This window comes from Triplophysa dalaica, chromosome 20 (genome assembly GCF_015846415.1).
Source record: "Triplophysa dalaica isolate WHDGS20190420 chromosome 20, ASM1584641v1, whole genome shotgun sequence".
In the NCBI taxonomy this organism is placed as follows: domain Eukaryota; kingdom Metazoa; phylum Chordata; class Actinopteri; order Cypriniformes; family Nemacheilidae; genus Triplophysa; species Triplophysa dalaica.
In genome coordinates this window covers 4,066,338-4,091,035 of record NC_079561.1, presented here as the reverse complement: position 1 = coordinate 4,091,035, position 24,698 = coordinate 4,066,338, and the positions used below count along the sequence as shown (strand labels likewise).

Here is a 24,698-nt window from a genome sequence, read left to right as displayed (position 1 = left end):
TGAGAGTGAGAAAGAATTAAAGTCTTTAAACATATTCTTAAAACTTTAAATTCGGTTTAGACTAAACTTTCCCCAGCGCTTTGTTTAGATGTGAAATTCAGACCTTGTAAACAAATGATCTTAGGCTATATCTATGCATGAGAAATGCTTATAGTATGAGCAAGTGTTTGGTATATGATGGAGAACTTCTGATCTCCCTTCTGTTCTGAGTAGTTATTTCCTGGGTGAGCTGGAGAAATGTGTAGACGAGCCTGAACGACTGGCCCAACTTTTTATCAAACACGTAAGTCTGTCTGTTATTCTTTCTCTTGTGTCAGTCCTTCCCTACCCTGTGTCGTCCAACAATTGAAAGATTTTGCCTTGGCGATGCTGGGACACCAGTTAGACCAGCATCAAAGCCGAGAGGACCATCTTGCTGGATCTAATCTGTTTTTTCAGCAGAGAAGATTGAGCAGAACTTCCTTTAACAAACAGAGCTGAGAAAACACAGAGGGACTTTTAACACTCACCGTTTTAACACCCCATTTATCCTCACAGCGTCTCACTCTATTTTGGGCCCCCATTTGGACCCCCTGTTACTGATTCTGGCTGTGTGTTTATCTGTGTGTCCATTGGCCCACCTCCACAAGGCTCAGCGGGGTCAGGATGGAAGCATGTTAGAAAAATAGGCGAGAAGTAAGAGAAATAACACGCACGTCCGCATCCTTTGATAACACTGAGGCTTTACACACCGAATCTATTTCTGGAGATCAACACTGCGCTATAGGCGTACACATAAACAACTCTCCCAGAACAAAAAAACACAATCTATGCAGTCTCAGATGTACATGTGAGAGAATAAAATGTGCAGATTTACAGTCGTGGAAGTAGTTGATGGTCGCAGCAATTTGTTAAAAGCTGCCACATGCTGCGATACGAGTTTTGGTGGTGAATCAAAGAATCAAATTAAAAGCAAAGAGTTACAGTAAGAGAAGACGTCTACCATCGGTTGCCTTTTTTACCATTTAATAAGTCTGTGTCCTGTGGGTAATGACTTGAAAAGACTTCAGGGGAATAAAGAAACATATAACAGAAGGTTGTATCAAACTGTGAAAACAAGCCTTGTGGGAAACTGGTAGGTAATGGGAAACAGTAATACAGAGGGAGTCAGGGCCGGTCACACTTATTTCCCCTCCTCTGTATCTTATTCCCTTCTACCAAAAAAGCACCTTCCCCCCTCTTAACTTTCTTTGGTCTCTGCTCACAGACTCTCTCTTAACTCATACATAACAAAGTTCTGAGCCACTGAAGTTATGTTAGGCCTCTACGGTCATTGATGCATAACTTTGGATATATAAAGACGATGTGTTGCAAAATTCTCCTGCTGGTTTCTAACAGACACGCTTATAAGGAGATGTTATTGCAGTGCAAAAAATAGTTTTCCTAATCAGTATTATTGTGATGTGTCTTGGTATAAATCTAAACCTTTTTTCTGTTTTGTGCATAGTTACAACCAAATACATTATAGTGAGGTTAATGCTTAAAACAAAGAAAATTTGTTAATTAGGAGGAAAAGTAATTTAAGTTAGCATATGTACATATACAGTGTATACTTTCTAGATGTCTTTAAGATTTTTCACCAAAAAAGGTAAAATGTTTGCTTGTTGATGTTTGAAACCTGTTAAACTGCAATATTACGTGTTATATCAACAATGTTTAGTGATGTTAAAATATTTAGAAAAAAGATAAAAACATTTGATTAAATTTGATTAAATTGATTAAATGTGTATGAAATTTAGCAGCATCTAGTGGTAAGGTTGCGAATCGCAACCAACGGCACACTCCATCCCTCTCTCAGAACTAAGATGTCATCAAGTTTTCGCTACTTTGCCAAAGGAGACAACGTATTTACGAAAAATGCTCTTTTGAGCAGGAAACAACATAGCGAATTCCATACAAGGTGTATGTAGATAGAAATAGCGCATTATAATGTAATAAAAACATAACACGTCATTATGTAAGGTCTTTATACAGCTCTGAACACATACTTATGTATATTATATTTTATTGTATATTCTGTCAATAGATCCTCTCAAGAAATTACACACATGACCTTTAAGAAAGCCTCTTCTGTTCTGATCCTCTTCTGTTCTGATGTCAAACCTATTTATGGTTTGATGTCTACTATATACTGTAGTGCAGTCTCTAGGCAACACTTCAGTATATGTGTGCTTGTGTGTGAATAAGTGTGTGTTTTTGTGTGCACGTGCAGGTGTATGCTCTTGATATCCGAATGCAGTGTGAGAGAATGGGGTTCTGATTACATTCAGGATAATTGGGTTGAATTATACATGACCTTCTGCCCACATCATTGTTGTACATCCTCTCTTTCTCCCTCTATGTGCTGTTACAGTACAAGGCTTTCATACTGCAGAAAGAATCTGTTACAGACTTATATACAGCAGCTTCAAAGTTTCCATTGAATCACATCTGTGTCGTAATGCATGTCTGGTGCTGCCCATCACTTACTGTCTCTCATTTGAGATGTGGAAATAATGAGTTGGAATAAGTCACGTTAGTCATTTTATGGATGGTGTTAAGCCTGGAGAAATAACAGTACATGTTCTCCAAAAAGATCACTGTGGGTCATATCAACATCTGTAATGAACAAGTCATAATTTACCCCAAAATAAAAAAAGAATTGTTTTTCTTAAAGGGGTCATATGGTGCGAATATGTGTTTGTCTTTGTCTATGTATTAAACACGTAAAATTGCAAAAATTTAAGTGTCGGAACGAAACATGCATTCTATCTTAAACCGAATGCTAACCCAGACCTCCCTGAAATCCCAGTTTCGTGGTATGATTTGACGAAGACCGCCAAAATATATACACAAGTAAGGTGGGCATACCTGTCCGTACAATTGCTTTGGAACCTGACGGTCCAAATATGGTAAGAGTCATTACATTTCCGTTACAAGCTTGCAGTATTCAACTAAACACTAAGCACTGGTTAACTGGCCAATCATAGCACACCTTGCTTTTCAGAGCGATAAGTTTTTAAAAACAAATGCGGTTTAAGAGAGGTGGGGCAAAGACGAGATACAAACATCCACGTTATGTGGAAAATACAGTATTTTTTTAACCTTAAATCGTGTATGCACATTGCATTAAATCTAAAACAAACGATAGTATGCATTTTAGCCGTGTCATATGACCCATTTAAATATTTTTTTTACTTTTGTTAATATTATTGCATTATTGCATTATTGCATTATTGCATTATTGCATTTTAAGAACACTTAACGCAAATAAATTTTGTAATACAAAAGAAAATAGTGTTCTAATATTGAATTTGTGTTTTTTGTACTTCCCTTGAGAATCACTCTTGAGAATATTGGGGATTTCAAAAAAAGAACAAGAGTAAAAAAACTAGGTTTTTATTATGGTAATGAAAATGTGGGTATATATATCAGAAATACAATGAGAAATATAGCTGCAAGCAACGATGACAGGGCCAAGCCCCTGAAGGTGTCACAAGCACAGCGCAGAGTCATACCGGCACAGAGCAAAAACTGAAGAAATAAAACATGGTGAAAACAAAGAATAGGTGAAAATGAACTTATAATTTATATACTGTTTAAGCACAACACATGTGCTACAAGGGATTCGAACCCACAAACCTTTCTTAATTTTCTATTTATTTTCTTTTGGGTGGTAAAATGTAACTTCAATATTTCTCCTGTTTTCATTTTTTCTTAACACTACTTTTAGCTTACTAATATGATTTGTGAATAGACCTGTTTGTACTGTAATGACTATGAAGTATGTAATCATTCAACTAGGCTAATTCAGTCCTCTGTTTACACAAACCACAGGAAAGACGTCTTCACATGTATGTGGTGTATTGCCAGAACAAACCAAAGTCCGAGCACATTGTGTCAGATTACATCGAGACTTACTTTGAGGTAAGGTCATGTCAAGTTTGGGCGCACACACACTCATTCAATCTCAGTCCTCAGAGAGGCTCAGGTCAGCCATACCATGCTGATTTGACTGAACTGAATCAACCGGACCATCTGTGTAAATATCTCAAAGCCGACTTTTCCTCTCTCCCCTTTTTTCCATTTTTCATTTGTTGAAGTCCCATCAATTCTTGGAACAGATATAACGGCGAGATGCCCGATCGAAAAGCTTGACACTTAATGGATTCTTCTTAGTGCTGTTCCAAAACATTAAGAGGTTATGGATGGATATTGCTGGGCATTATGGGATGACGGATCAAAGCAAATGTTTGGCTGAGGAATATTATCATGTTGCTTACTGGCTTCTGCACAGTATATCCTATATACTGCCTGCTATGTTTTTAAAAAAAAGTGTATGAAACCGTATGTAACATGTAATAATTTACACAGTAGAATGCATATGTTGGAACCAAAAGCTTGTTATGCAATTGGGATATTTCTGCTTTATTTGTCACAGTAGAAATTGAAGGTTGAATGCATTGCGTTCCGTGCACAATTGAGCAAATGTGATAGGTCATCTTGTTATTCTGTGCATAAGGAAAATCTACTGAATAAGTAAGCCATGCGTGTCTTATATTATTTGTCTGTGTATATATGCAGGAGCTGAAACAGCAGCTGGGTCACAGGCTCCAGCTTAATGACCTGCTCATCAAACCTGTTCAGAGGATCATGAAGTACCAGCTGCTGCTGAAGGTGAATCATAAGGCGACACACACGTTCACGGCACACACAAGTCAATTTTGCAAACCACCATCAGAATGTTGATAGGAGGATATGATAATTTAATAAAGATTTTAATCAGCGTTTAATCATCAGCAAATGCATGTTCAAAAGGACACTTGGAATATTGACTATACCACCCCATCCATTAAAAATAAATACATTTTAATTTAAAATTATCTTTTGGTGAAAAAACAGTGAGAGAAAACATCTGCTCACTCATTATTTTGTTAATTTGTAATTACTACATATTACTGCTGTCCTTCTGAAAGCTTATATGCTCGTATTAGTTTTTTTTGCCATTTCATTATTCTTAGTCACGCTTTTTGTTCGTCACTGGGTTTTGCAAATATCTAACCAATAAAAAGTGCTTGACAACACAGTATTATATTGCCATATTAAATATTAATAGAGTGCATCTCAGACTGTTTGACTTCAAGCCCCCCGTTGTTCACAACAATAATCGAAGGCCCCCCACTCACAATTTCTACCCAATAAGATATTTTATAGCTTGGCAGAACAAGTAAGATGTTATAAAAATAATATGAAAATATCTTTATCTTTGCTGTTGTTCCTGCCTCTTTTAATGCTTGATTTGTCTTATTTTAAGTGATGTTGCAGAAGCAATTCTACTTTTATATGCGAATGTTTACGACCACTTGTCACAGTGTCAGGAAACCGTTACCGTTGTCGCAACACATTCGTTTCTGAAGATTATGATAGAATAATAGGAATCGCTGCCAAATGTACTTCCATTCAATTTATAACAATTAGCAAAGAATCACCGGTATACATTTCTCCTTATGTTAAGTGTCCAACAACTTGTTGAGAATAATGAGTCTACAGGCAAACACTCATTAATACAATCAGATGCAAAAGTAGACCCTTCTAAAGCTCATGCTCTGTGTCTCGCGACAGGATTTCCTGAAGTACTACACAAAGGCTGGGATGGATACTGAAGAGCTGGAGGTATAAATCATGTTACTAAGAAGCTGCAGTTATCCAAAAGTTTTATTTGTCAAGACCAGAATCGCACCAAGGAACATGGTGTATTTTCCTCGCAGTGCCAACATGTGTTTTCTCCTCCATTTGTGTCAGTATGAGCCAGAAATCCCTAATAAATATTACTCGTAGGCCTTACCAAGAAATTCAGGTTTGTTCCATGCATTTCCTTCTCTCACTCTCTCTCTTTCTGACTGTCTGCATGTCTCTCTCTCGTTCTTTCTCTCTGGAACAGAAAGCAGTGGAGGTGATGTGTTTTGTTCCGAAGCGCTGTAATGACATGATGAACGTGGGTCGGCTGCAAGGCTTTGAGGTACGGCACCAGACTCAGGCTGTGGTTTAAAGCTGTCGCTGTGTGGAAATTCTGCGAGCGAATCTGATTTCTTAAGGCCACATTCTTTCTCCGTCTTTATCAGGGGAAGATCACGGCACAGGGAAAACTTCTCCAGCAGGACACATTCTCAGTAACAGAGCAGGACAGCAGTTTCCTGTCTCGGGTTAAAGAGAGGCGGGTCTTCCTTTTCGAACAGCTTGTTATCTTCAGTGAACCGATAGACAGGAAAAAAGGATTTTCTCTACCTGGATATATTTTTAAGAACAGTATTAAGGTGAGTTATACTCATATTTTCTAAACCTTCTTCTGTTGTACAAAACTCCATCCCCCCATCATCATTTGCTCTGCTCAATTTAAGAGAAAATCGCTTAAATCTTACAGATTACATTTACTAAGCATAATTAACTTTATGTTTTCCTAATTTTTATAAACTCTTGTGTTCCGCAATAAAAACGAGTTGCTTAGGGACAAATGAGCTTTTACATTTTGTTTGTCCAAACATTGAATGGTCATTTAGTTAATATGGGTTGTTAAATAAGTTTATATGTTTTCTACGTAACTGCTTCCTTCAGATAAGTTGTTTGGGTGTGGAGGAGTCTGTAGACGATGATCCCACTAGCTTCGCCCTGATGTCTCGTGGGGCTGATGGCAACACAGTACGATTTGTCCTGCACTCTTCATCGCCGGACATCTGTAAGGCTTGGGTCAGTGACGTGAGCCAAATACTGGAGACCCAACGCAATTTCCTCAACGGTGAGAGTTCAAAGCTCCTTTACTCATGATACAAAACACAAATATTTCCAGAAATGTCATAGATTCCCAGGGAACACATGTACTATACGCACGTATTCCTTGAATATATTTGGAGGTCCAATATGTCATTTTTGGACTATCTATTGACAGAAATGCAATAATATGAATATCTTCAGGTGTATTTACGTAATAAAGCATAATATTTTTATATTTCCATTTGCACGCTCCTTTAGCAAAGAAGCCTAAATTTGATGACATCTTAGTCCTGTGTGAGCCACCGTAGTGGTTCGAAGGGGGGGAAGGGTGGAGTGAGCCGTTGGTTGCAATTCACAACCTCACTGCTAGATGCCGCTAAATTTCAAACACTGGCCTTCAATTGGCTTTGGATTGGTTGTTTCAGACAGCAAGAAATGTTCTTATTTGATTTGTTTTGTGGTGCAGCCCTGCAGTCTCCCATAGAGTACCAGAGAAGAGAGAGTAAGAGCAACAGTTTGGGCAGGAGCATGAAGCCTCCTCTATCAGCATTAGCTGGTTTGAGACCACACTCTTCAGCATCCATTGACCGACACAAATTGCCCTGCCTTCACTCCTGTAACACCTCTTTACCATCGATCTACCTGCCCAGCCAGGTCCCCACTGATTCCCATTCACAGCCAGAAGTAAGATGTTTCATTCATCTGATACTTTAAAGTCATAATGAACTTCATAGTGTTATGTGGTACAGTCATGAATAACCTTAAAGATTTTGTAACCCCTCTGTCTGTATGATGTTAACAGTCAACCCGAGTCCAACGCTCTCTAGTGGACTCCAGACTGAATTCCCAGACAGCGTCTCCAGCTCATGTGCATCTAGCCTTCTCTGAAGATCAGTCTTTCTCCCAGGCTCCTCTTAACTCTCAGGCGGTCTCCAACGGGCTGTGTTCTTCTAGCACGCAAGGCACACAGGTACCGTGCATGCTCCAACACTCCATGTGTTCTTAATGAGTTTGAAGATGAGTCTCATTTTGCATAAAAGGCTATACTGCTCGCCCTGCTGGTGTGTTATGGAAATATCCGGTTAAATCATGATATCAGATGGAACTATCATTGAAATGTATGCACTATTGTTTATTCATGGTACCAGATCTGCCACATGACTATTATGAAGGGTCCTTTTTTTCTGATGCAGTGTCCCTTTAAGATTTTCCCTTGTGTTAGTGATAAAGTCTTGCTGTGAATGAGCTTTGATGACAGCTCAACAATAGATGTGTGTGAAATAGCTGTTTATCTTCTTTACTCAGGCATGAGAGTAATGACATTCACAAACAGGAACGAGACAGGTTGACAGAAGGAAGTAGCAGATCTGTATCAAAAGCCTGATTGTTGTTGCTGGCTCCTGAAGCAGAATGGTGCTGAAACTGAGTGCTGCTTTGTTGTTTTGTCAACTTCATTAAGTTTCAACCCTGTTTGGTCCTAGTATTAATAAGGTGAAATACTGTAAAGCACTACGTAAATCGTGTAAGTTTTGAACTGGCATACTGTAAGCCAAAAGCCTATTAATTCAAGAGACAACAAATCTATATTATATGCTTTCCTGTAGCTCAGCGGTAAGAGCATTGCGTTTACAACACAAGGTTGTGGGTTCAATCCCAGGGGATTGCACATAGCTAAGTATTAATGTATATGATAATGCAATGTAAGTGGCTTTGGATAAAAGCATCTGCCAAATGCATAAATGTAAATGTAAAATATGTAGGTCTTTAAAACACAATCTACATGGGCTTGAAGGTGAGAAATGGAAAGAAGACAGGTGATGTCAAGGGACACAAAAAATAAATCTTTCAGGTTTTTAATAAGTGTGAAAAGCTTTCCAGGCTTCTGCACAGAAACAGAAAGAGGCCTTTGTCATGTCTAACAACATTTTGAGGAGAATCAGGCCTGGAGTGCAAAGCATATTTTGCATATTTGGTAACACTTTATAACATTTGTTAACATTAGTAAATGTATCAACTAATAACAATTTAGATGTATTAATCCTTGTTAATGTTGGTTATTGTCAATTAAATTATTCATGTTCACGGTGCAAAAATTGTCCGTAGGGTGTGAATGAGTGAGTGTGTGTGCCCTGCGATGGGTTGGCACTCCATCCAGGGTGTATCCTGCCTTGATGCCCGATGACTCCTGAGATAGGCGCAGGCTCCCCGTGACCCGAGGTAGTTCGGATAAGCGGTAGAAAATGGAATGGAATGTTCACGTTGCATTAACTAATGTTATTTTTTGATTAAAAAATGTAATTAGGTATTAAATTTATGGTTTAAGATAAAATGTATAGAAGTATTCTGCCCTTCAAAGGCAAAAGACTAGCTAGAGTGTGGAATTGAGAAAAAGACTGTTTTATTCATTTTCTCATGGGCTCACGGGTTACAACCCTTTATTTTCTCGGAAAAACAACGAAATTGACTCCAGATACTAATCTCCATGATAAACTCACTTTCAACCAAAAACGAAGTTACTGCACTGCCTTTGCAGGGCTATAAAGAGGCCTATAAAATAGTTTCTATTTTTGTATATTTCTTTTTCTGCTGGCTCAAAGTTTTGAAGGTTTTAAGCAAGAATCTAACATGAATTTTACCTGTGTTTTTATATTCTATATTTTCATTTTGTTTGCCATACTTTTGCTCAAGACCACATATGCGACTACATTTTTGAAGCATTCATTTAAGGCAGCACAGCTCTCTTGTGACGACGTTCCCTTGACGTCCTATTTCAGTCAGACTATAAACCCAATTACATATATCTTGCTGGTCTGCTCCCAGTAATTAAGACTTGATAAGACATTTTTAGTAAATAGGTTGGCTTGTGACAGCTCATTATTCTCTTCCTGGAGAATAGGTGACGATTTCTTACATCTGTCATGCATCATAGATTCTTTTAAATGAAGAATGATCTTAATTAACTAAGCGTGACTCCATTCTTTTACCAACACCCTTATCTCATCTGTGTTCTTTGGTTTCTCAGAGCTCAGGTGAAGGGGGTCGCAGGTCTTCGCCAAGAGATGGACGTATGGCTGCTCCAAATCCCTCCACCAATCTTCAGTGTTCTAGTAACCTGGCCCAGCTTGATGAGGACGACCTGTGAAACCGCAGCGTGAATGAAAGTGAACAGCATTCTGTTGTGTGCACCAGAGCATGCCACAGTCTGGACTACACGGCTGGTGGACTTTGCATCTTTTTATCTTGTGGTATTCTTAAACCTGTGACATGAATTACTTTGTGACTTTGTATTTTTTGCATTGTTTCTGTTTTGTTGTATTTTTAACAAGGTTGTATTTTGTTCAAAGGAGAATCAACCATTCCTATATTGGGAGGTCACTGGATCAGAAACCAGACTAAATCTGTTTTTGAGGGTGTGAGTTTGCGTTCAGGCCAGAGCACACGTATGAATGTTCGTTTTCCAATGCGTTTTTGTATGCTACATTCTGATGGCATGATCCAGAACAAGCTGAACGTTTCATCCCTGATGTGTTTTGAAGTTCGGAGAACTTGCTGTACATGAACATAAGAGGGTCCTTGGTGTCTCATGCTGGATTTGTAGGTGCCTCTCTACAGATGCTGTCTTTCTATATCCCATGTCAAATGATCACGTGGGCTGCGTAAAAACTCTTGTGAAGGAGCCAAAGGGCAAAGAGACTCTAAATGCAGCTAATTTGTATATAGCGTATGTATGATCTGTGGACACAGAGGCTTGGCTTTGTCCTCCCTCGTTGGGTTTTTGAAAAGGGAAGCAACCAGCGCTGTGTCTGTAAATTTTCTGTCATCCGCTCCATTGTAGCAGAGAGTGAGAAAATCCCCTCCTGGAGCTTCTTGTTCGCACCTCGCAGCATCTGCTTGTGGACACATGAAATAATTTCAATTGAGTTCAAAAGGTGTGATTTACAATAAACATCTGCCCTGTTGAGCAGATGGACCGTTGTTAGGAACAGCAGCTGTTATGGCAGAAAGAAAAAACATTTTAGGACTTTATCTGTGGTTTATGACCCTTTTCCGCCAATGTAATGCACGTGGGTTTACTGTGCAGGTTTTCTAAAAACAGTGTTGTTTCATAGCTTACAAGTTAATAAAGGCCAAAGGTAAAATGTCATTACGTGCCAAAATGTAGGTTCCACTACCCTCTACATGAAATTAACAAAATGTTAGGCCTAATGTGTAGTTCAGTAGATTTTTATCACAGAGATAAATCACTTACATTTTTTTTAGGCAAGTTTGCTTTGATGTTGTTTTATGACAATAACATAAGATGAAATTCTTAACTGAATTCAAACATTTCGTCATACAATGTTAGACACCAAAGAAGGGATTGTATGTGGTCGCTGTGATGTTCAGCATCACCAAAAGCACTTTTACTCCGTTTAGTTCATAGCACATTCTTTCCAAGAGAGGGCGCCAGAGGCCTTTAAGCCCTACCTAAACCACAGATAACTTGAAAACCAACTTCAACTCCGCACCAAAGCTGAAATGCTTTACTGTTGGCATGTTTAAAATGCATTAGTATCCTTAAAATGATTGTAACAACCTTCTCTTGCCTTGATGTAATATTCAAAGTTTGAAATCGGCTGAATCAAATGATTTGACATAGCCCTGCATAAACTGAAAGCTTTCCTGTACTGCCTTTCCACATAGTGGATTCAGATCTTACAACGTTGCATGCTTTTTGAAGATCACTTCTAGAAAATGAAGGAAATGGAGAAAGAATTGGACATGATATACGTCTAGACTACAGTATGTCTGTGACTGAATTTATCAGTGTATTATATCGAATTAAACTGTGTTCTTTTGGAACACATGGGTGTTTTTGGAACACAACATATTTTATTGTCTTCTTTATTTACTTTGTATTTTGAGATATTTTTACGGATGTGTCAAACTATTGGATACTGATAGATAAAACTTTTATAGATATATTTTCTTGTATTTTGTTAAAAAGAAAATACAAATATGTATATATATAAAAGGCCAAAGACCATAAAGGAACAGTTCACCCAAAAATGAAATTCTTTCATAATTTATTCTCATTTATGTCATTTCAAACCTGCATGACTTTCTTTCATCTGCAGAACACACAATAAAATATTTAGAAAACCTAACCGAGCAACATTAGACCCCATTGACTTCCATTGTATGGAGATTTCTCAATATATCTTATGTGTGTTCCACAGAAGAAAACGTCATACACAGGTTTTGAACTCATTGATGACAGAATTTTTATCTGTGGGTTAACTGTTCTTTAACACCCAACACTTACAGACATCTGGTTTATTTGTGTCAGGTTTAAATCACATTCTGGGCATTCTTGAGCAGTAAAGACTTCATTTACACACACAAATGGGAAAAAGGGTTCTGAGGATCCTCTATCACAAGGGTGCCAAATCAAAGCGACTTCTGTCACCACTGGTGGGATATAAACAGCTGGGGGTCCATTGACTGCGAGCTCCAGTTGAGTTCTGTCCTCAGTGACTGTTAACTTTTATTTACACTGGCCATTACAAGACAACATGACTGTGAACTTGATGGAAGAATTTAAGCCCACTGTTCTCATGAATGGGCTCACTATTTACTGACAACTGTAAAAAGTCTGAGGGCTTTTCAGTCATTTGTTCTTTCAGAGTGCTTCCTCGACACCTTGGAAACAATGACCACTTTAAATTTGCATCCTGAATACTGTTCCATTAACACATGAATAAATGTAAAACGCTGAATTCTAGATTTAATGTTAGCCTTTTGCTTAGATATCACGTCTGTTCAACAAGGTTTTAAAGTGTTAGTTCACCTTAAAATGAAAATTCGGTCATCATTTGCTCACCATCTTGTCATTTCAAACCCCGATGATTTTTCTTATTCTGCAGAACACAAAAGATATTTTAAAGAAAGTTGTTAACCAAACTGCAGGCACACATTTCGTTTTATTGAATCGACACAAAACCAGTGAATGGGTGCAGTTAACAACATTCTTCAAAATATCTTCTGTGTTCTGCAGCAGAAAGTGCATGCATCCCTTTAAAAAATAATTTTGCAGTGAAGGAACGAAGAAATGCAAAACACAAGATTTACAGTTGCACAGTTATGTTTATTTATATTTCACATGCTATCTTGATGTTGGCAGAACTGTGCACTATATAAACATTATATACATTGGATTTCACTTTTGAAAACTATAGCTATTATTTATTTGGAATTTACATTTGAAGGGAAATAGATTCGGCAAAGGAATGGTGTTGGCAAATTTGACTGGTTGCAACCAGAATTATTTTATAAGGCAGCAATTCCCTAAACAAGAAAGTACCGTTCAAACCCAAAGCGACAACAACATGTAAACAAACAGCAATCTTATAACCATATAGTAAAAAAAACATTTCAGCTGAGTTTAGAATTTTTTTTCAAAATTATTTGATTTAAGTTTAAATAAATGTGCAAGGGAAAAGTTTGGTCATGAGACATCTCTGCATACAGTGGCATGAAATTATGTTGCTTTTATCAGCTAACAAATCACAGGCAAAATAAAACCTTGAATGTAGTTTTAAGTCTCTAAAGTCCCCAATAAGCAGCATATTTTCTTCAGTGCAGCGTGGTGTGCGAACACTCCTACAGTGTTTTCTTTCTATTGCTTTTTGGAATATCTGTTTAAAAAACATAGACACACATTTGTATGCCATTTATGCTAAAACACTTTAGCTGCTTCATGTGTAGTCTCCTCCCTGATAGTCAAAAGACTCTACAGTGAGTTCTTTTGCATTGTGCAGTCTTTGTTCTATAATTTTTATTCTCTCTTAATGTTGCTTAGCAATGCATCACTTCCACTGTGAGGAGGCTGACTGGACCGGCTCTTCCTGCTCTGGTGGGTCTTCACATGCTTGGAGAGGTGGTCACTACGCATGAACCTTTTTCCACACTGCTGACAGCCGAAGCGCTTCTCCCCGGTGTGCGTGCGCAGGTGCCGCTGCAGCTCATCCGAGCGCGTGAAGCTTTTTCCGCAGAAGAGCCAGTTGCAGATGAAGGGTCGCTCGCCGGCGTGCCAACGCAGGTGTGCCTTCAAGTGTGAGGTCTTTTTGTAGACCTTCCCACAATCTGGAATGTGGCAAATGTGCAGTCTTTTCTTTCCAAACTCCAGCGCAGCACTGCCGCTTCCTGTGGATTGGCAATTCGGGCACTTGCACCTGCGACACCGGCGCGTGGAGCCCAACAGACCCTTTGATGTGCCCTGCAGCAGGGCTGCAATTTGGGGCTGGTGGCCCAAAACTAGCTGCCTACCCAGAGAGAAAGGGTGACCTGAGGCTGTGCTGTTACCTTGAGGGAGACTCCACCACTGCTGGCCGTCCTCAACGTGCCCGCCGGGAAGGTGAGGTCTGGATGAAGTGTTTTGGAGGAAGGTGGGAAAGTTCTGAGTCACAGCATTGTGCTGTGCATAGTATGGTGCACTACCCTGTGCCTGGGAGGAGAGCATCTTTACTGGAGATAGCTCAAAGGAGTATGCAGACGGAGGCTCGGCCGGGGGAGTGAGAGGTAACTCGTGGTGGTGATGGTGGTGGTGGTGATGATGATGGGAATGGGAGCCCAGGCTGGGCTGCATGTGTCCAGGGAACTGCACCTTAGGTACTGTGAAGGTCATCTGGTGGGCACTCAGGCTGGAGTTAGGTGCCATGTCGTTGCTCCAGAGCTGAAACATGCTGGATGCGGATGCCACTGGCCCCTCGTAGGGGACCTGTGACCCCTCTTGCCAGGCTTGACTGCATGTGGTGGCCAAAAAGGAAAGGGCGCTAGGGCCACTCTCTGGAGAAGAGCTGGGGGTGCGATCCTGGAAGAAAAAAATAAACAACAATTAATAAAAAGTCCTCAGAAATATTTGTATATGTCTATACAATATAAATACATACACAGTCCACACAAAATATGAAGTCAATAAAAAAAAAACTCAGTAACACAAAAAACAAAACAGGACATTGCTAACAATAAGCCCCCGGGGGACTTTTATAAAGGAAATTTGAAAAGTTGTTCATGTGGTGCGCACGCTTTTCAGTTCTTTATCAGTAATAATACAAAGTAATAGAGGCAAGAAAACTACAGTACCTGTAAGAAATTGTGAAGAAAATTGTCCGCTCTCGATAAGGTTAAAGCAGCCATCTGTACACCGGTTGCTCAAGAAATCCACACCTGCGTAAAGCGCGCGCCGTGCCAAAGTGAGATGTAAAGTAGAAATCGCGCAATGATCCACGCCCGGCTTGTCCGCAAAACTCGTTATCGTGATGTATTTGTGAGCAATAATCCTTAGATGCTGTCTCCTCACACCAGCTAGACTGTCCTTTCAGATGTGGAGTCGTTGACAACTGTGCGCTCTTGCTCGTTCGGTCTTCTGAGTCCCTTTTTCAAAACCAGCGGCTTTCAATCCAGGACTCCTCCTTTTGAAGTGCGAATGATGGGCCTATCGCAATAAATCCCGAGGACCATTTCAAAGGCGCTCAGATTGCATCTTCTCTTTATAGGGAAAAGATCCTCTCGACGGGGACTCTTAAGTATTTATCAGTAGGGCCAGTGAATGGAGGAGAGATGCGGTGGGGTAATATTGGGGAGGGCAATCTTTGAGAGATTAGCAAAAGGGGTGTGTATTATAGCTTCATTTTATTCTCATTTAATTTTGCCAAATGTTAACCTGTACGAGCCCCTTTCCTTTGACCCATTGTCTTTGTGTGAAGTGTCAAATACGTGAAAGTTTGTTCACGTGTAATTTATATTTACACGTTTTTTTTTTACATTTTTGATGTGTCAAAATGAGAAAGAAAAAAGAAAACATTAAACTTTATTATAGGTCAGCAAGTTATGTATCATACATTTAAATGCTATATATATATTTTTACGAACAGTAGCTGAGGTCTGTTATGCGTTACGAAGAAAAATAATTAGGCGTGTTAGTTTTTTCAAAGATTATATTAGTAATTTAGTTCAATTCACCCTAATTGTCTTTTCACCATCACTGTTAATCTGGTTTTAGATGTTAGCTTGTTGTTTGTAAATTGCAGATGATGATGTGTTAATTGATATACCTGAATGATGTCAGAGATGTTGGAGAGCAAAAAAAAGCGTTTGAGAAAAGGAACAAGGCAATTTAAAGCTGCGCTATTTTCATTCATACATTATTTATACGAGTTACAGTCCAACAAAAGATATTAAACAAAACTCAAAGAAAACTCAGTTGTTCGCATTCGTAGGTGATATTATAAATAAGGAGCCCTGCGTGACATTTTCAAACATCGGGTTCAAGTTAAGGGCGTCAGCACATTTAAAGGGATTAAATGCGAAGCCACGTAAAGTTCATCCAACACTTTGAGCCTTTCAGAGAATTTACATTGAAGTCGGAAAGCCGTTTAACATCTTAATACATGCAAAATCCTCATCGCTTTGTGTCGCTTCTCACCTCTTGTCGCATAACAATTGACCTTTGTCCCAACATATGCATTGCTTTAGTCTCTCCTAAATATACCACAGTGATGGAGAAATGAAATGACAGGGAGGAAACGAGCTAAACTTATACGTGCAGTGACTATGTGTCTTTTAAATCGATTTTCAATGCGTGCTCGTGTTGCTTTTACATCTTTATTTAACATTTTTTTTAAGTTTGGGAGCGGTTGACGAGTGTCTTTGAAACGAACTAACAAAAAAGTGATATACAACATAATGTCCTTCAAAGTAACCCGCGGCCAAGAATTTGATGGGGGAAAAGAAAAGTTTAGCTGTTAAGTTATTTAATTTGCATATTTTAAGGGGGAAAATCGTATAAATGTCTGCAGTCTGAGAGTTTTATTTCTCTTAAAAAAGTGCAAATGAATTAAAAAAGGATTGAAACGGAATTGCTTCACGTGCAGATATATACATGATGTAAGCATTTCTTTTTTCCATCTGATATGCATTGTGTTGCCTTACCAATATAAAACATGCTTATAATAGTTAAGCAACCACAATGCATTCTCTATGAGGGAATGTAGCAAGATTTGTAGGAAATTCATTGTATTTAACAAAAAAAAATCCTTCCATAAAAATCTGAGTGACTGAACACTTGTAACATTGGATTAGCATAATTTGACATTCTGCCTCTACGAATTAAAAAACATACCCAAACATACAAGGTTTGTCTCTCTCCCTCTCTTCAAAAGTCACATTAAATAAAATTAACCAATTTTGTTTAGATTTGTTATTTTTATCTGAAACATACTCTTATACTCTTACGTGCTAGAAAACAGAAAATCAACAAAAAATGTAATGTTAAATTATGAAATGTGCATTAGTAAAGATACTTCTATAACCAGAAATAATTGAAAGTGTTTTGTGATTTCAATCACTTTCATTAAAGTGACTGCTGACAGGAAGTGTAGAAGCATTTATCCAAAAAATCAAACAACATACTTGTTCTAAAATTATTCTGGAGCAAAATTATAGCTCTGTGTAAAAATCATGTTATATCTACTGTTAGATCTTACACAACATAATAAGCAGCACTTCCTTACAGTGTTTTGGGGGCAATTAAGATGCATAATACTAATAAAACACAATAACAGTCAGGAAACGGAGGAAAGTATAATGCATCAAATATTTGGTCTCTTAACGTAGGGGAGGCCGCTTCTGTCTCCTTTCTTACGCTTTATTACAGAGCAGAAGTTGTTAATTACCCAGATTCTTATTTCCTGTCCCCTAAATCCCCCTCCCCCCCACCCCCCTCCTCTCAAAGCCTCCCAGATGAGTGTCTTTGAAGTGCAAAGTATGCTCTCCTTACTTTGAACTGTGCAAACAATGCTCCAGTGGTTGTGCTTACCTTCCCCATGTTACCTCATTTAAATAGACCTGGATACGGCTTACGCTGTTTTCAAGGGAAAACTCATTTCCAAAGCAAGCACAGATCCCAGCCTTCATTAGGCAGCTGTAGCTGATGGCAGGCAATCGGGAGAACTGCCTTGAACATAGAGGATTAATCTGCTGTTAGGTAGCTGTACATTTTATCCTGTTGCAGGATTTATTTATCTGCATACATTCAAGTGTTAATAAAGCTCCTTTGTCTTAATGGTTTGAATTTGGAATAGAAACAACATAAAAGGTTATTTAATAGATGATCAGATTATTTACAGTCATTATGCAATCATTATTTTCATCCGAGATTTGATGTTTATTATCATTTTCTGCTATTTTAAAAAACAAAATATTTTTATTCTTGATCTAAGGTGCATGTTCGGATGCCCCTCGTTCTTCATCACCATTGCAAAATGCATTCATTCAAAGATCAATGTCCTCATAAAATAACCAAAACAATGGCAGGCATGTTGTCAAGCTGTTTTAGCATGTCTGGAGGGCAGTTTAAGAGCCTCAGATCACTAAATTGTCCCAGCTGTCTTGACCATCTGCACTCCAAACAGCGAGCCACACGCTTTGGTACTGTTGACCATCTCCAAAAGCCAGTTTACAGCCCCACATGGACTAAATGAGTCTTAAAACCCCCATCTTGACAAATGTGGTAAAATGGATGAGACAGAAGTCATGGTAAAACCTGCTGCCCCCTGCATCCGTCCACCTTAAAACACTAATCGATGCAATCAGGAAGCGAGCTGTTTATAATGACCATGACAGACTTGAGGAATGTTTAGGACATGATAATGCAAAGCTTTTTTTCTAAACAATGCTGTAATGTTCATATTTATGCTATAGTTAGGGCTCATATAATGTTCATATAATATATTATGTTATATGATCATGCAGGTTTGCTTATATTGGTACCAAACAGTTCTTGGGCACCACTGACTACCATAGAATTTCTTTAGAAGATGTTGAAGATATTGTGAAAAATGTAGGAAAGCAAACAGTTCTGGATCAATTTTTCCTACTCTGGTTATCAATGGTGGCCAAAATCTGTTTAGTTACAAGCATCCTTACAAATATATTTCTCTGTGTTCATCAGAACGAGAACATTTATACAGATTTGGAACAACTCGAGGGTGTGAAAATTATGACAGATTTGTATTTTTGGTGAACTGTCCCTTTAAAGTTAAAAGATGTCAAATGAAAGATAAAAAAACAGCAAAGAAATTCTTTAATGTGACTTAGTTGTATAATATGTTTTGTAAGTCAGCGGTAGAATATTAAAGAAATTCAGAAAACAGTCTAAATAAATAAGCAAAATCCTTGGCGTTTTTTGTGTGTTTATTATTTTTAATAAATTCTGATTGTCCACTCGCATTTAGGCAAGATGGAGATCCGTCATTTATGTATTGAAATGAAAAAGCGCAAAAATCTTCTTGTCAGAGAAAACTTTTATCATTACTAGGGGCACTTGAAGTTTGTTTGCATTTTGTTTTCCAGTACTCTTAACAACTTCAGAAGTCAGATCACAGGAGCCTGTGATCAAAGCAGCTTTCGGTTAGTTCGGGAAACACAGGAGCTATACCCCATGCTTTGATATTCTACATCAATATTTCAATTCAACAATCGCTTGACATGCGCCTGCACTGCCAAAGACGAAAAGTCGAAAAGAAACGGAAGCTGTAAAACGAAAGTGAAGATTTCACAGCAATGAGCACCTCTCTCCCTTAATACTGATCTGGCCTGTCTGTTATTTAAATATACGCTGACTGCTTAATCCCAGAGAAACAATAGATGGTAACCCAGAGCAATTCAGGTCTTTGACCCAAAAAGTCATGTGACAAGCTCTGAAAGTTCCCATCTGAAAGAAATTTGCTTGGGGTTGAGCTTTGAAGACTACCTCATCACTTTGAACTCACCCATATTGAAAAGACATCCTTTTTGAAGACCAGCCATTCAACCTGAAGAACTCAACTCACTGCAGGACAGACGGCTTGATAGAAGTGATGAAGTTTGTTTGATGACGATAGTTTAGATTTCTATAGTTAGATGAAAGACACACAGGAAAATTAAACATGTGGCCCAAAAGTCTGAGAATGTTATTATAAATACGTCTGTTGGCAATTCATTTTTCATGACAGTTTATGAGCACACAATTTATTAAATTAAAATAACTGGACAATGTATTTATTTCCGATGAAACCATCTATTTGAAGTGGAATTTCAAATTTGCTGTGTTGCTTTGGTCTGAAATATAAAATTTGAAATCAAGGATGTAAATGCATATAGAATCTAGTTTAATAGACAGAAATCATTGTAATATAATATATTTTTTATTTATAAATACTTCTTTTCTACATATTGAAGATCCCACTTGTTGCCAATTTATATCTAAGTCAGTAAATTTCACTCTTTCATTGTATCAAAAGTTTAGAAAAGATGATGACTTATTTAAACTGCAAAGGGACATTGTTTATTCATGGTTCATGTTCTTTAAACCCCTAAAACACTAAACAGTGATTCCCCACAATAGCTGTCAGACTAAGGCAACGTAATATTAATAATATAAAAGCCAGTCTGAAGACAACAGGAAAGAACAGGCTGATTATCAATCAAATACACACAAACACATACTGAAACACAGGAAAATAAATAGTCAGAACACCTGACAATGTCAAGTTAATGTGGGTATTGTGGGGCACATGGACCCCTGCCAATTTCCACAGAAGCTCAGAATTACAGTGAGACATGTAATATGTCAAGTGTTGATGGCTGGGCTCTAAATACACACATGATTCCTGTACCTCCATTTAATAACATAGCAGAAACCTCGGTAGAGATCAACACACTCGAGCAAAGAATGATGTTTGTTTTATTTACAAATGCATTTTATTTCTGCTGTCTTTATTTGGTTAGCTAGAATAAGGTATGAAAATTTAAATAAAGTTGCAAAAAAATAATCAAATACAAATATTTATAGTTTTGTAAGTATTTATAGTAAAAAATTGTGCTGATAAATAGATTAATCACAAGTAAACAATTCCAAAATTAAGGTTTGTATTCATATAATATATGCGAGTGTTGTGTATATTTATATGTATATATAAATGCAACCACATATATGTAATTAATTAAGAAATATGTGTAATATTTATGTATAGATTTTTATATGATGTAAATTACATTTATGTATATTACATATATATGTGACCCCGTACCACAAAACCAGTCTTAAGTAGAACGGGAACATTTTTAGTAAAAGACAAATCAAAATTATAGATTTTTCTTTTATGCCCACAATCATTAGCATATTAAGTAAAGATCATGTTCCATGAAGATATTTTGTAAATTTCCTACCTTGAATATATAAAAACTTTATTTTTGGGAGTGGATGGCCTACCACAGTGCCTCAGATTAACAACTTCAAAGGCAATTTTCTCATTATTTAGATTTTTTGCAGCCTTAGATTCGTGAGTTTAAACGGTTTTATCCCATCCAGATATTGTCCTTTTCGAACAACTCTTATTTATCACCTTATTTATTCAACTTTCAGAATATATAAAATCTCTATTTCGAAAAATTGACCCATACGACTGGTTTTGTTGTCCAGGGTCACACACATATATATATGTATATATGAAGAGTTTGGTTAAAAAATGATTCTAAATAACTTTAAATAACTATTTCAAAATTTCAAAAATCATGTTTTTATTACGTTATAATGTTTTTATACGTTTTATTTTTTTACTTACTATGGGTTAAATAAAAATAGACCAACTAAAGTTTGATTGAAATCAAATTGGTTCAAATGGTAAAAACTGAGTTTTCTCATTTTAGAACCAAACTCTTCTTTCTTTTTCTCTCTCTCTCTCTCTCTCTCTCTCTCTCTCTCTCTCTCTCTCTCTCTCTCTCTCTCTCTCTCTCTCTCTCTCTCTCTCTCTCTGTCTCTCTCTCACTATATATATATATATATATATATATATGTATATCATGAAACTGTTATTTTAAAGTAGTAGTATCTGAGATAAATGTCTAAAATATCTTTGACATGAGTCTTCAATTCTTCTCAAGTCTTCATACTCTGACCCAAGACCCCCGTTTCTCCCCTCCGCGACTCTACTGTATATCCCGGGCCATATGCATCCTGCTCGCCCTATGCATTAGTGATGAGCCAGTAGCAGCATCCCTGACGTGAGTAGTAGCGCTCTACTCACAGATGTAGATTTATTTGTGTTTGTACACCTCCGTCAGCAGCTGTTTGGCCCCCTCGGTTATAGCACAGCCCCCATAATGCACGTAGAGATGTCACCGGCAGCGAGCCATGCCAGGGATCAGCACCGCGCTGTTGTGTGCTGGTTAAGCAGGGGAGCTTTGAAGATGCCACCTTTTGACAGAGACGTGCTTTTATCTAATCCTCATACTGTAATTTGCACTTCCGTACCTCTAATTTATGACTACTGATCAAATAGTTGCCTTTGGAAAATGAAAAACTTAAGTAGAGGTTTTCTCTGTTTTTCCGTTTCTTTCTCTTTTCTTGGTGTAAAAAGAATTCCTGTTGCATATTGAAGTTGTGGCATATTATGATGAGGAAGAACACCGGATCAAATTTACTTTGATTTTGGGATTAATGGAGTGTGCAGGTAATAAAACCAAACCTATTGTGATGGATTAATGAAAAATTATTTCAAATTTATCTTGGACTTGCACTAAAGGCTTGGATAAAACCTTTTTTTTGAACAGCACCTTACTGAGCCCACCCCTGTTCCCCGAATCCTTTTCAAGCAGTCATTATCTATGACTGTCAGTTATTCATGGTTACTTAGTAATCATTTTTAATATAGATTACACAGATTATGAACACTAGCAAAAGAAAAATGTTAAATCAAAGTTTAGACCACTTCGTAAAACGTAAACACGTGACGAAGCACTTCCAGTTTTCTTTTTATTTTATTCAAATCTTACAAATATAATTACATCTAACATTTTTAATTGGTTATAAATGTTTTATTGGTTTTCTTTTTTTCAAAAACTACTGAAACAGGAGATCAGTGTTGGACCTGTTATTTAGGTCATCCAAAGTGAATAAAGACCTAACATAATAAAGCGCTATTTCTGTCTACATACACCCCGGGTCTGCTTGCATGGAATGTTGTCGCTGTGTTGTTTCCACAAGAGCCCTAGACAGACAAACTGCTTTCGTAAATACGTCGTCTCCTTCGACAAAGAATCGAAAAAATTACCACATCTTATTTCTCTCTAAGCCTCCGTAGTGCTTCGAAAGGAAGGGGTGCAGTGAGCCGTTGGTTGCAATTCGCTAGTTGGACAAGATGGCGCTGGTGAGCTTTTTGGACGCCAGAGTCAGCAGAGTAATTTCCGATTGTATAACACTGTATGGGAAAAATTTGGATTTTTGGCCAGCAAATATGGGCCTTTTTTAGATTAAAAGGAAGAAGGTAATATATCAGCGATATGACAGATACTCTTTACATTGATATGCCATAACAAGATCGATAGTGTAACCGGAAATTAGTTTGCCGACCCTGGCGTCACAAAACCTCACCGGCGCCATCTTGTGCAACTAGCCCATGCGCAACCTCACTGCTAGATCCTTCTAAAATACACAATAGTGCTTTAAGTAAAGCTAAGCATGTTTACTCAAGAACTATTTTCAAGCATGTTTACTTATTTCAGAATGTTTTTCTTCTGAAAAATTGTACTTCACTACATTATAAAGCATATATCATAATTTAACTCCACAGCATTTTCTAAATACTTTTTATGTTTTTTTTCATAATACTTAAGTGCATAAAAAATCTAGTACTTTTAAGAAAAAAAGCCTACTTGACTATTAATTTATAATTGCTATTGTGTATTAAGACATATCTTTATGAAATGTAGTCCAAAAAAAATGTTTAATATAATATGCTTTTTTAATGTAGTAAAGTAACATTTCCAAAGTGAAAACACAAACTTGAAAATGTACTTGAAAAAAAATACTTGTACTTTTCATCATTTGGTTGACGCGGTAGTTATTTCACGGCTGTCAAGGTCTTTCTCACTGTATTGCATACAGTCTACTGACTTACCTCCTTCACTTGCTGACGAAACGCAGGCATGTCACTGCCAGTTTTGTCTCGTCTTCTAAGATCTTTCCTTCCTTTCCTCATAACTTAACAGACGGCTCTAGTTTGGCAAAACAAATGAACAAACTGAAAACAGGAATGGAGTGATGAAAGAGTAAACAACACAAGCTCTATGCCCCACAACCATAATAGACTCATAAGTAGGTTATCCTGCTAGTAACCCAATTTGATTGTTGCATCTGTTTTTGCACTGTTCTTCTGTACATCCGAATGCGCTGTCCACTAAATCCAGGTACGGCTGAATTCAAAATAAGGCCGCGCTCCCTTTCACACTGTACACCCCAAACACTTCATTATCAAGGAAGATGATATTTAGTCAATCTATTGATGTTGCCTAACTAATTGTAAAGCAGGGACTCAAAAGCAGATGCTGCATTTCAAAGCACTTGTGAGCAAGGAGACAGGTTATGATTTATGCTAAGATGCGTGGCTTCAAAGAGCCGAATGAGGCTTTAAAACAAATTGAACAAGTCAAGCACTATTCACCCAGGACTGTAAGAGTGCCTAGCGCACGCAGATCAGAGGAGAGCGCCTGCCGCTTGTAATATCCCTCAATAGAAGTACAGGTCCACTGGGAAGAGCCAGCAGATAGTGGTTAGCACTGGGCTGTGTACACAGGCATGGGAATTCTGTGCCAACGTTGGTGCAACACCTGTGCTAAGAATCAAAACCCCGCTCATGTCAGGGGCATGATCAGCCAATCTGTGTCAGGAAAGAGGGGGGCAGCCCTGGAGACTTGACACTCTTTTTTTCACCGCGTCGTTATTTAGGTGCTAACGGAAAGAAACACACGGCCTGTGTCAAGAATCTGATGCAATTTTGGTAAACATTGATAATTATTTATGAAGCGGTGGCTGACTGTACTACTATACCTGT

General features: G+C 37.9%; 2 protein-coding genes across 3 annotated transcripts in view; one reads left to right on the top strand and one right to left on the bottom strand.

Moving 5' to 3' along the window:
* arhgef25a (Rho guanine nucleotide exchange factor (GEF) 25a) overlaps positions 1–11,653 on the top strand; it is a 52,821-nt gene extending 41,168 nt beyond the window's left edge. For both annotated transcript variants that reach the window (XM_056733287.1, XM_056733288.1), the window contains 10 exons: positions 214–283; positions 3,856–3,945; positions 4,603–4,695; positions 5,641–5,691; positions 5,960–6,037; positions 6,141–6,332; positions 6,631–6,811; positions 7,253–7,470; positions 7,589–7,756; positions 9,809–11,653. In XM_056733287.1, coding sequence (XP_056589265.1) covers positions 214–283; positions 3,856–3,945; positions 4,603–4,695; positions 5,641–5,691; positions 5,960–6,037; positions 6,141–6,332; positions 6,631–6,811; positions 7,253–7,470; positions 7,589–7,756; positions 9,809–9,928 — 1,261 coding nt within the window. In that variant the 3' untranslated portion in view covers positions 9,929–11,653. The remainder of the gene's footprint in view (positions 1–213; positions 284–3,855; positions 3,946–4,602; positions 4,696–5,640; positions 5,692–5,959; positions 6,038–6,140; positions 6,333–6,630; positions 6,812–7,252; positions 7,471–7,588; positions 7,757–9,808) is intronic.
* Positions 11,654–12,970: 1,317 nt separating this feature from the next.
* Positions 12,971–15,246, bottom strand: sp5l (Sp5 transcription factor-like). Its single transcript, XM_056733621.1, has 2 exons — positions 14,911–15,246; positions 12,971–14,638 (listed from the first exon to the last, which is right to left on the bottom strand). Exons 1-2 carry the CDS (start codon positions 14,962–14,964, stop codon positions 13,604–13,606), a joined length of 1,089 nt encoding a protein of 362 aa, XP_056589599.1. The 5' UTR covers positions 14,965–15,246; the 3' UTR covers positions 12,971–13,603.
* Between the last annotated feature and the right edge of the window lie 9,452 nt (positions 15,247–24,698).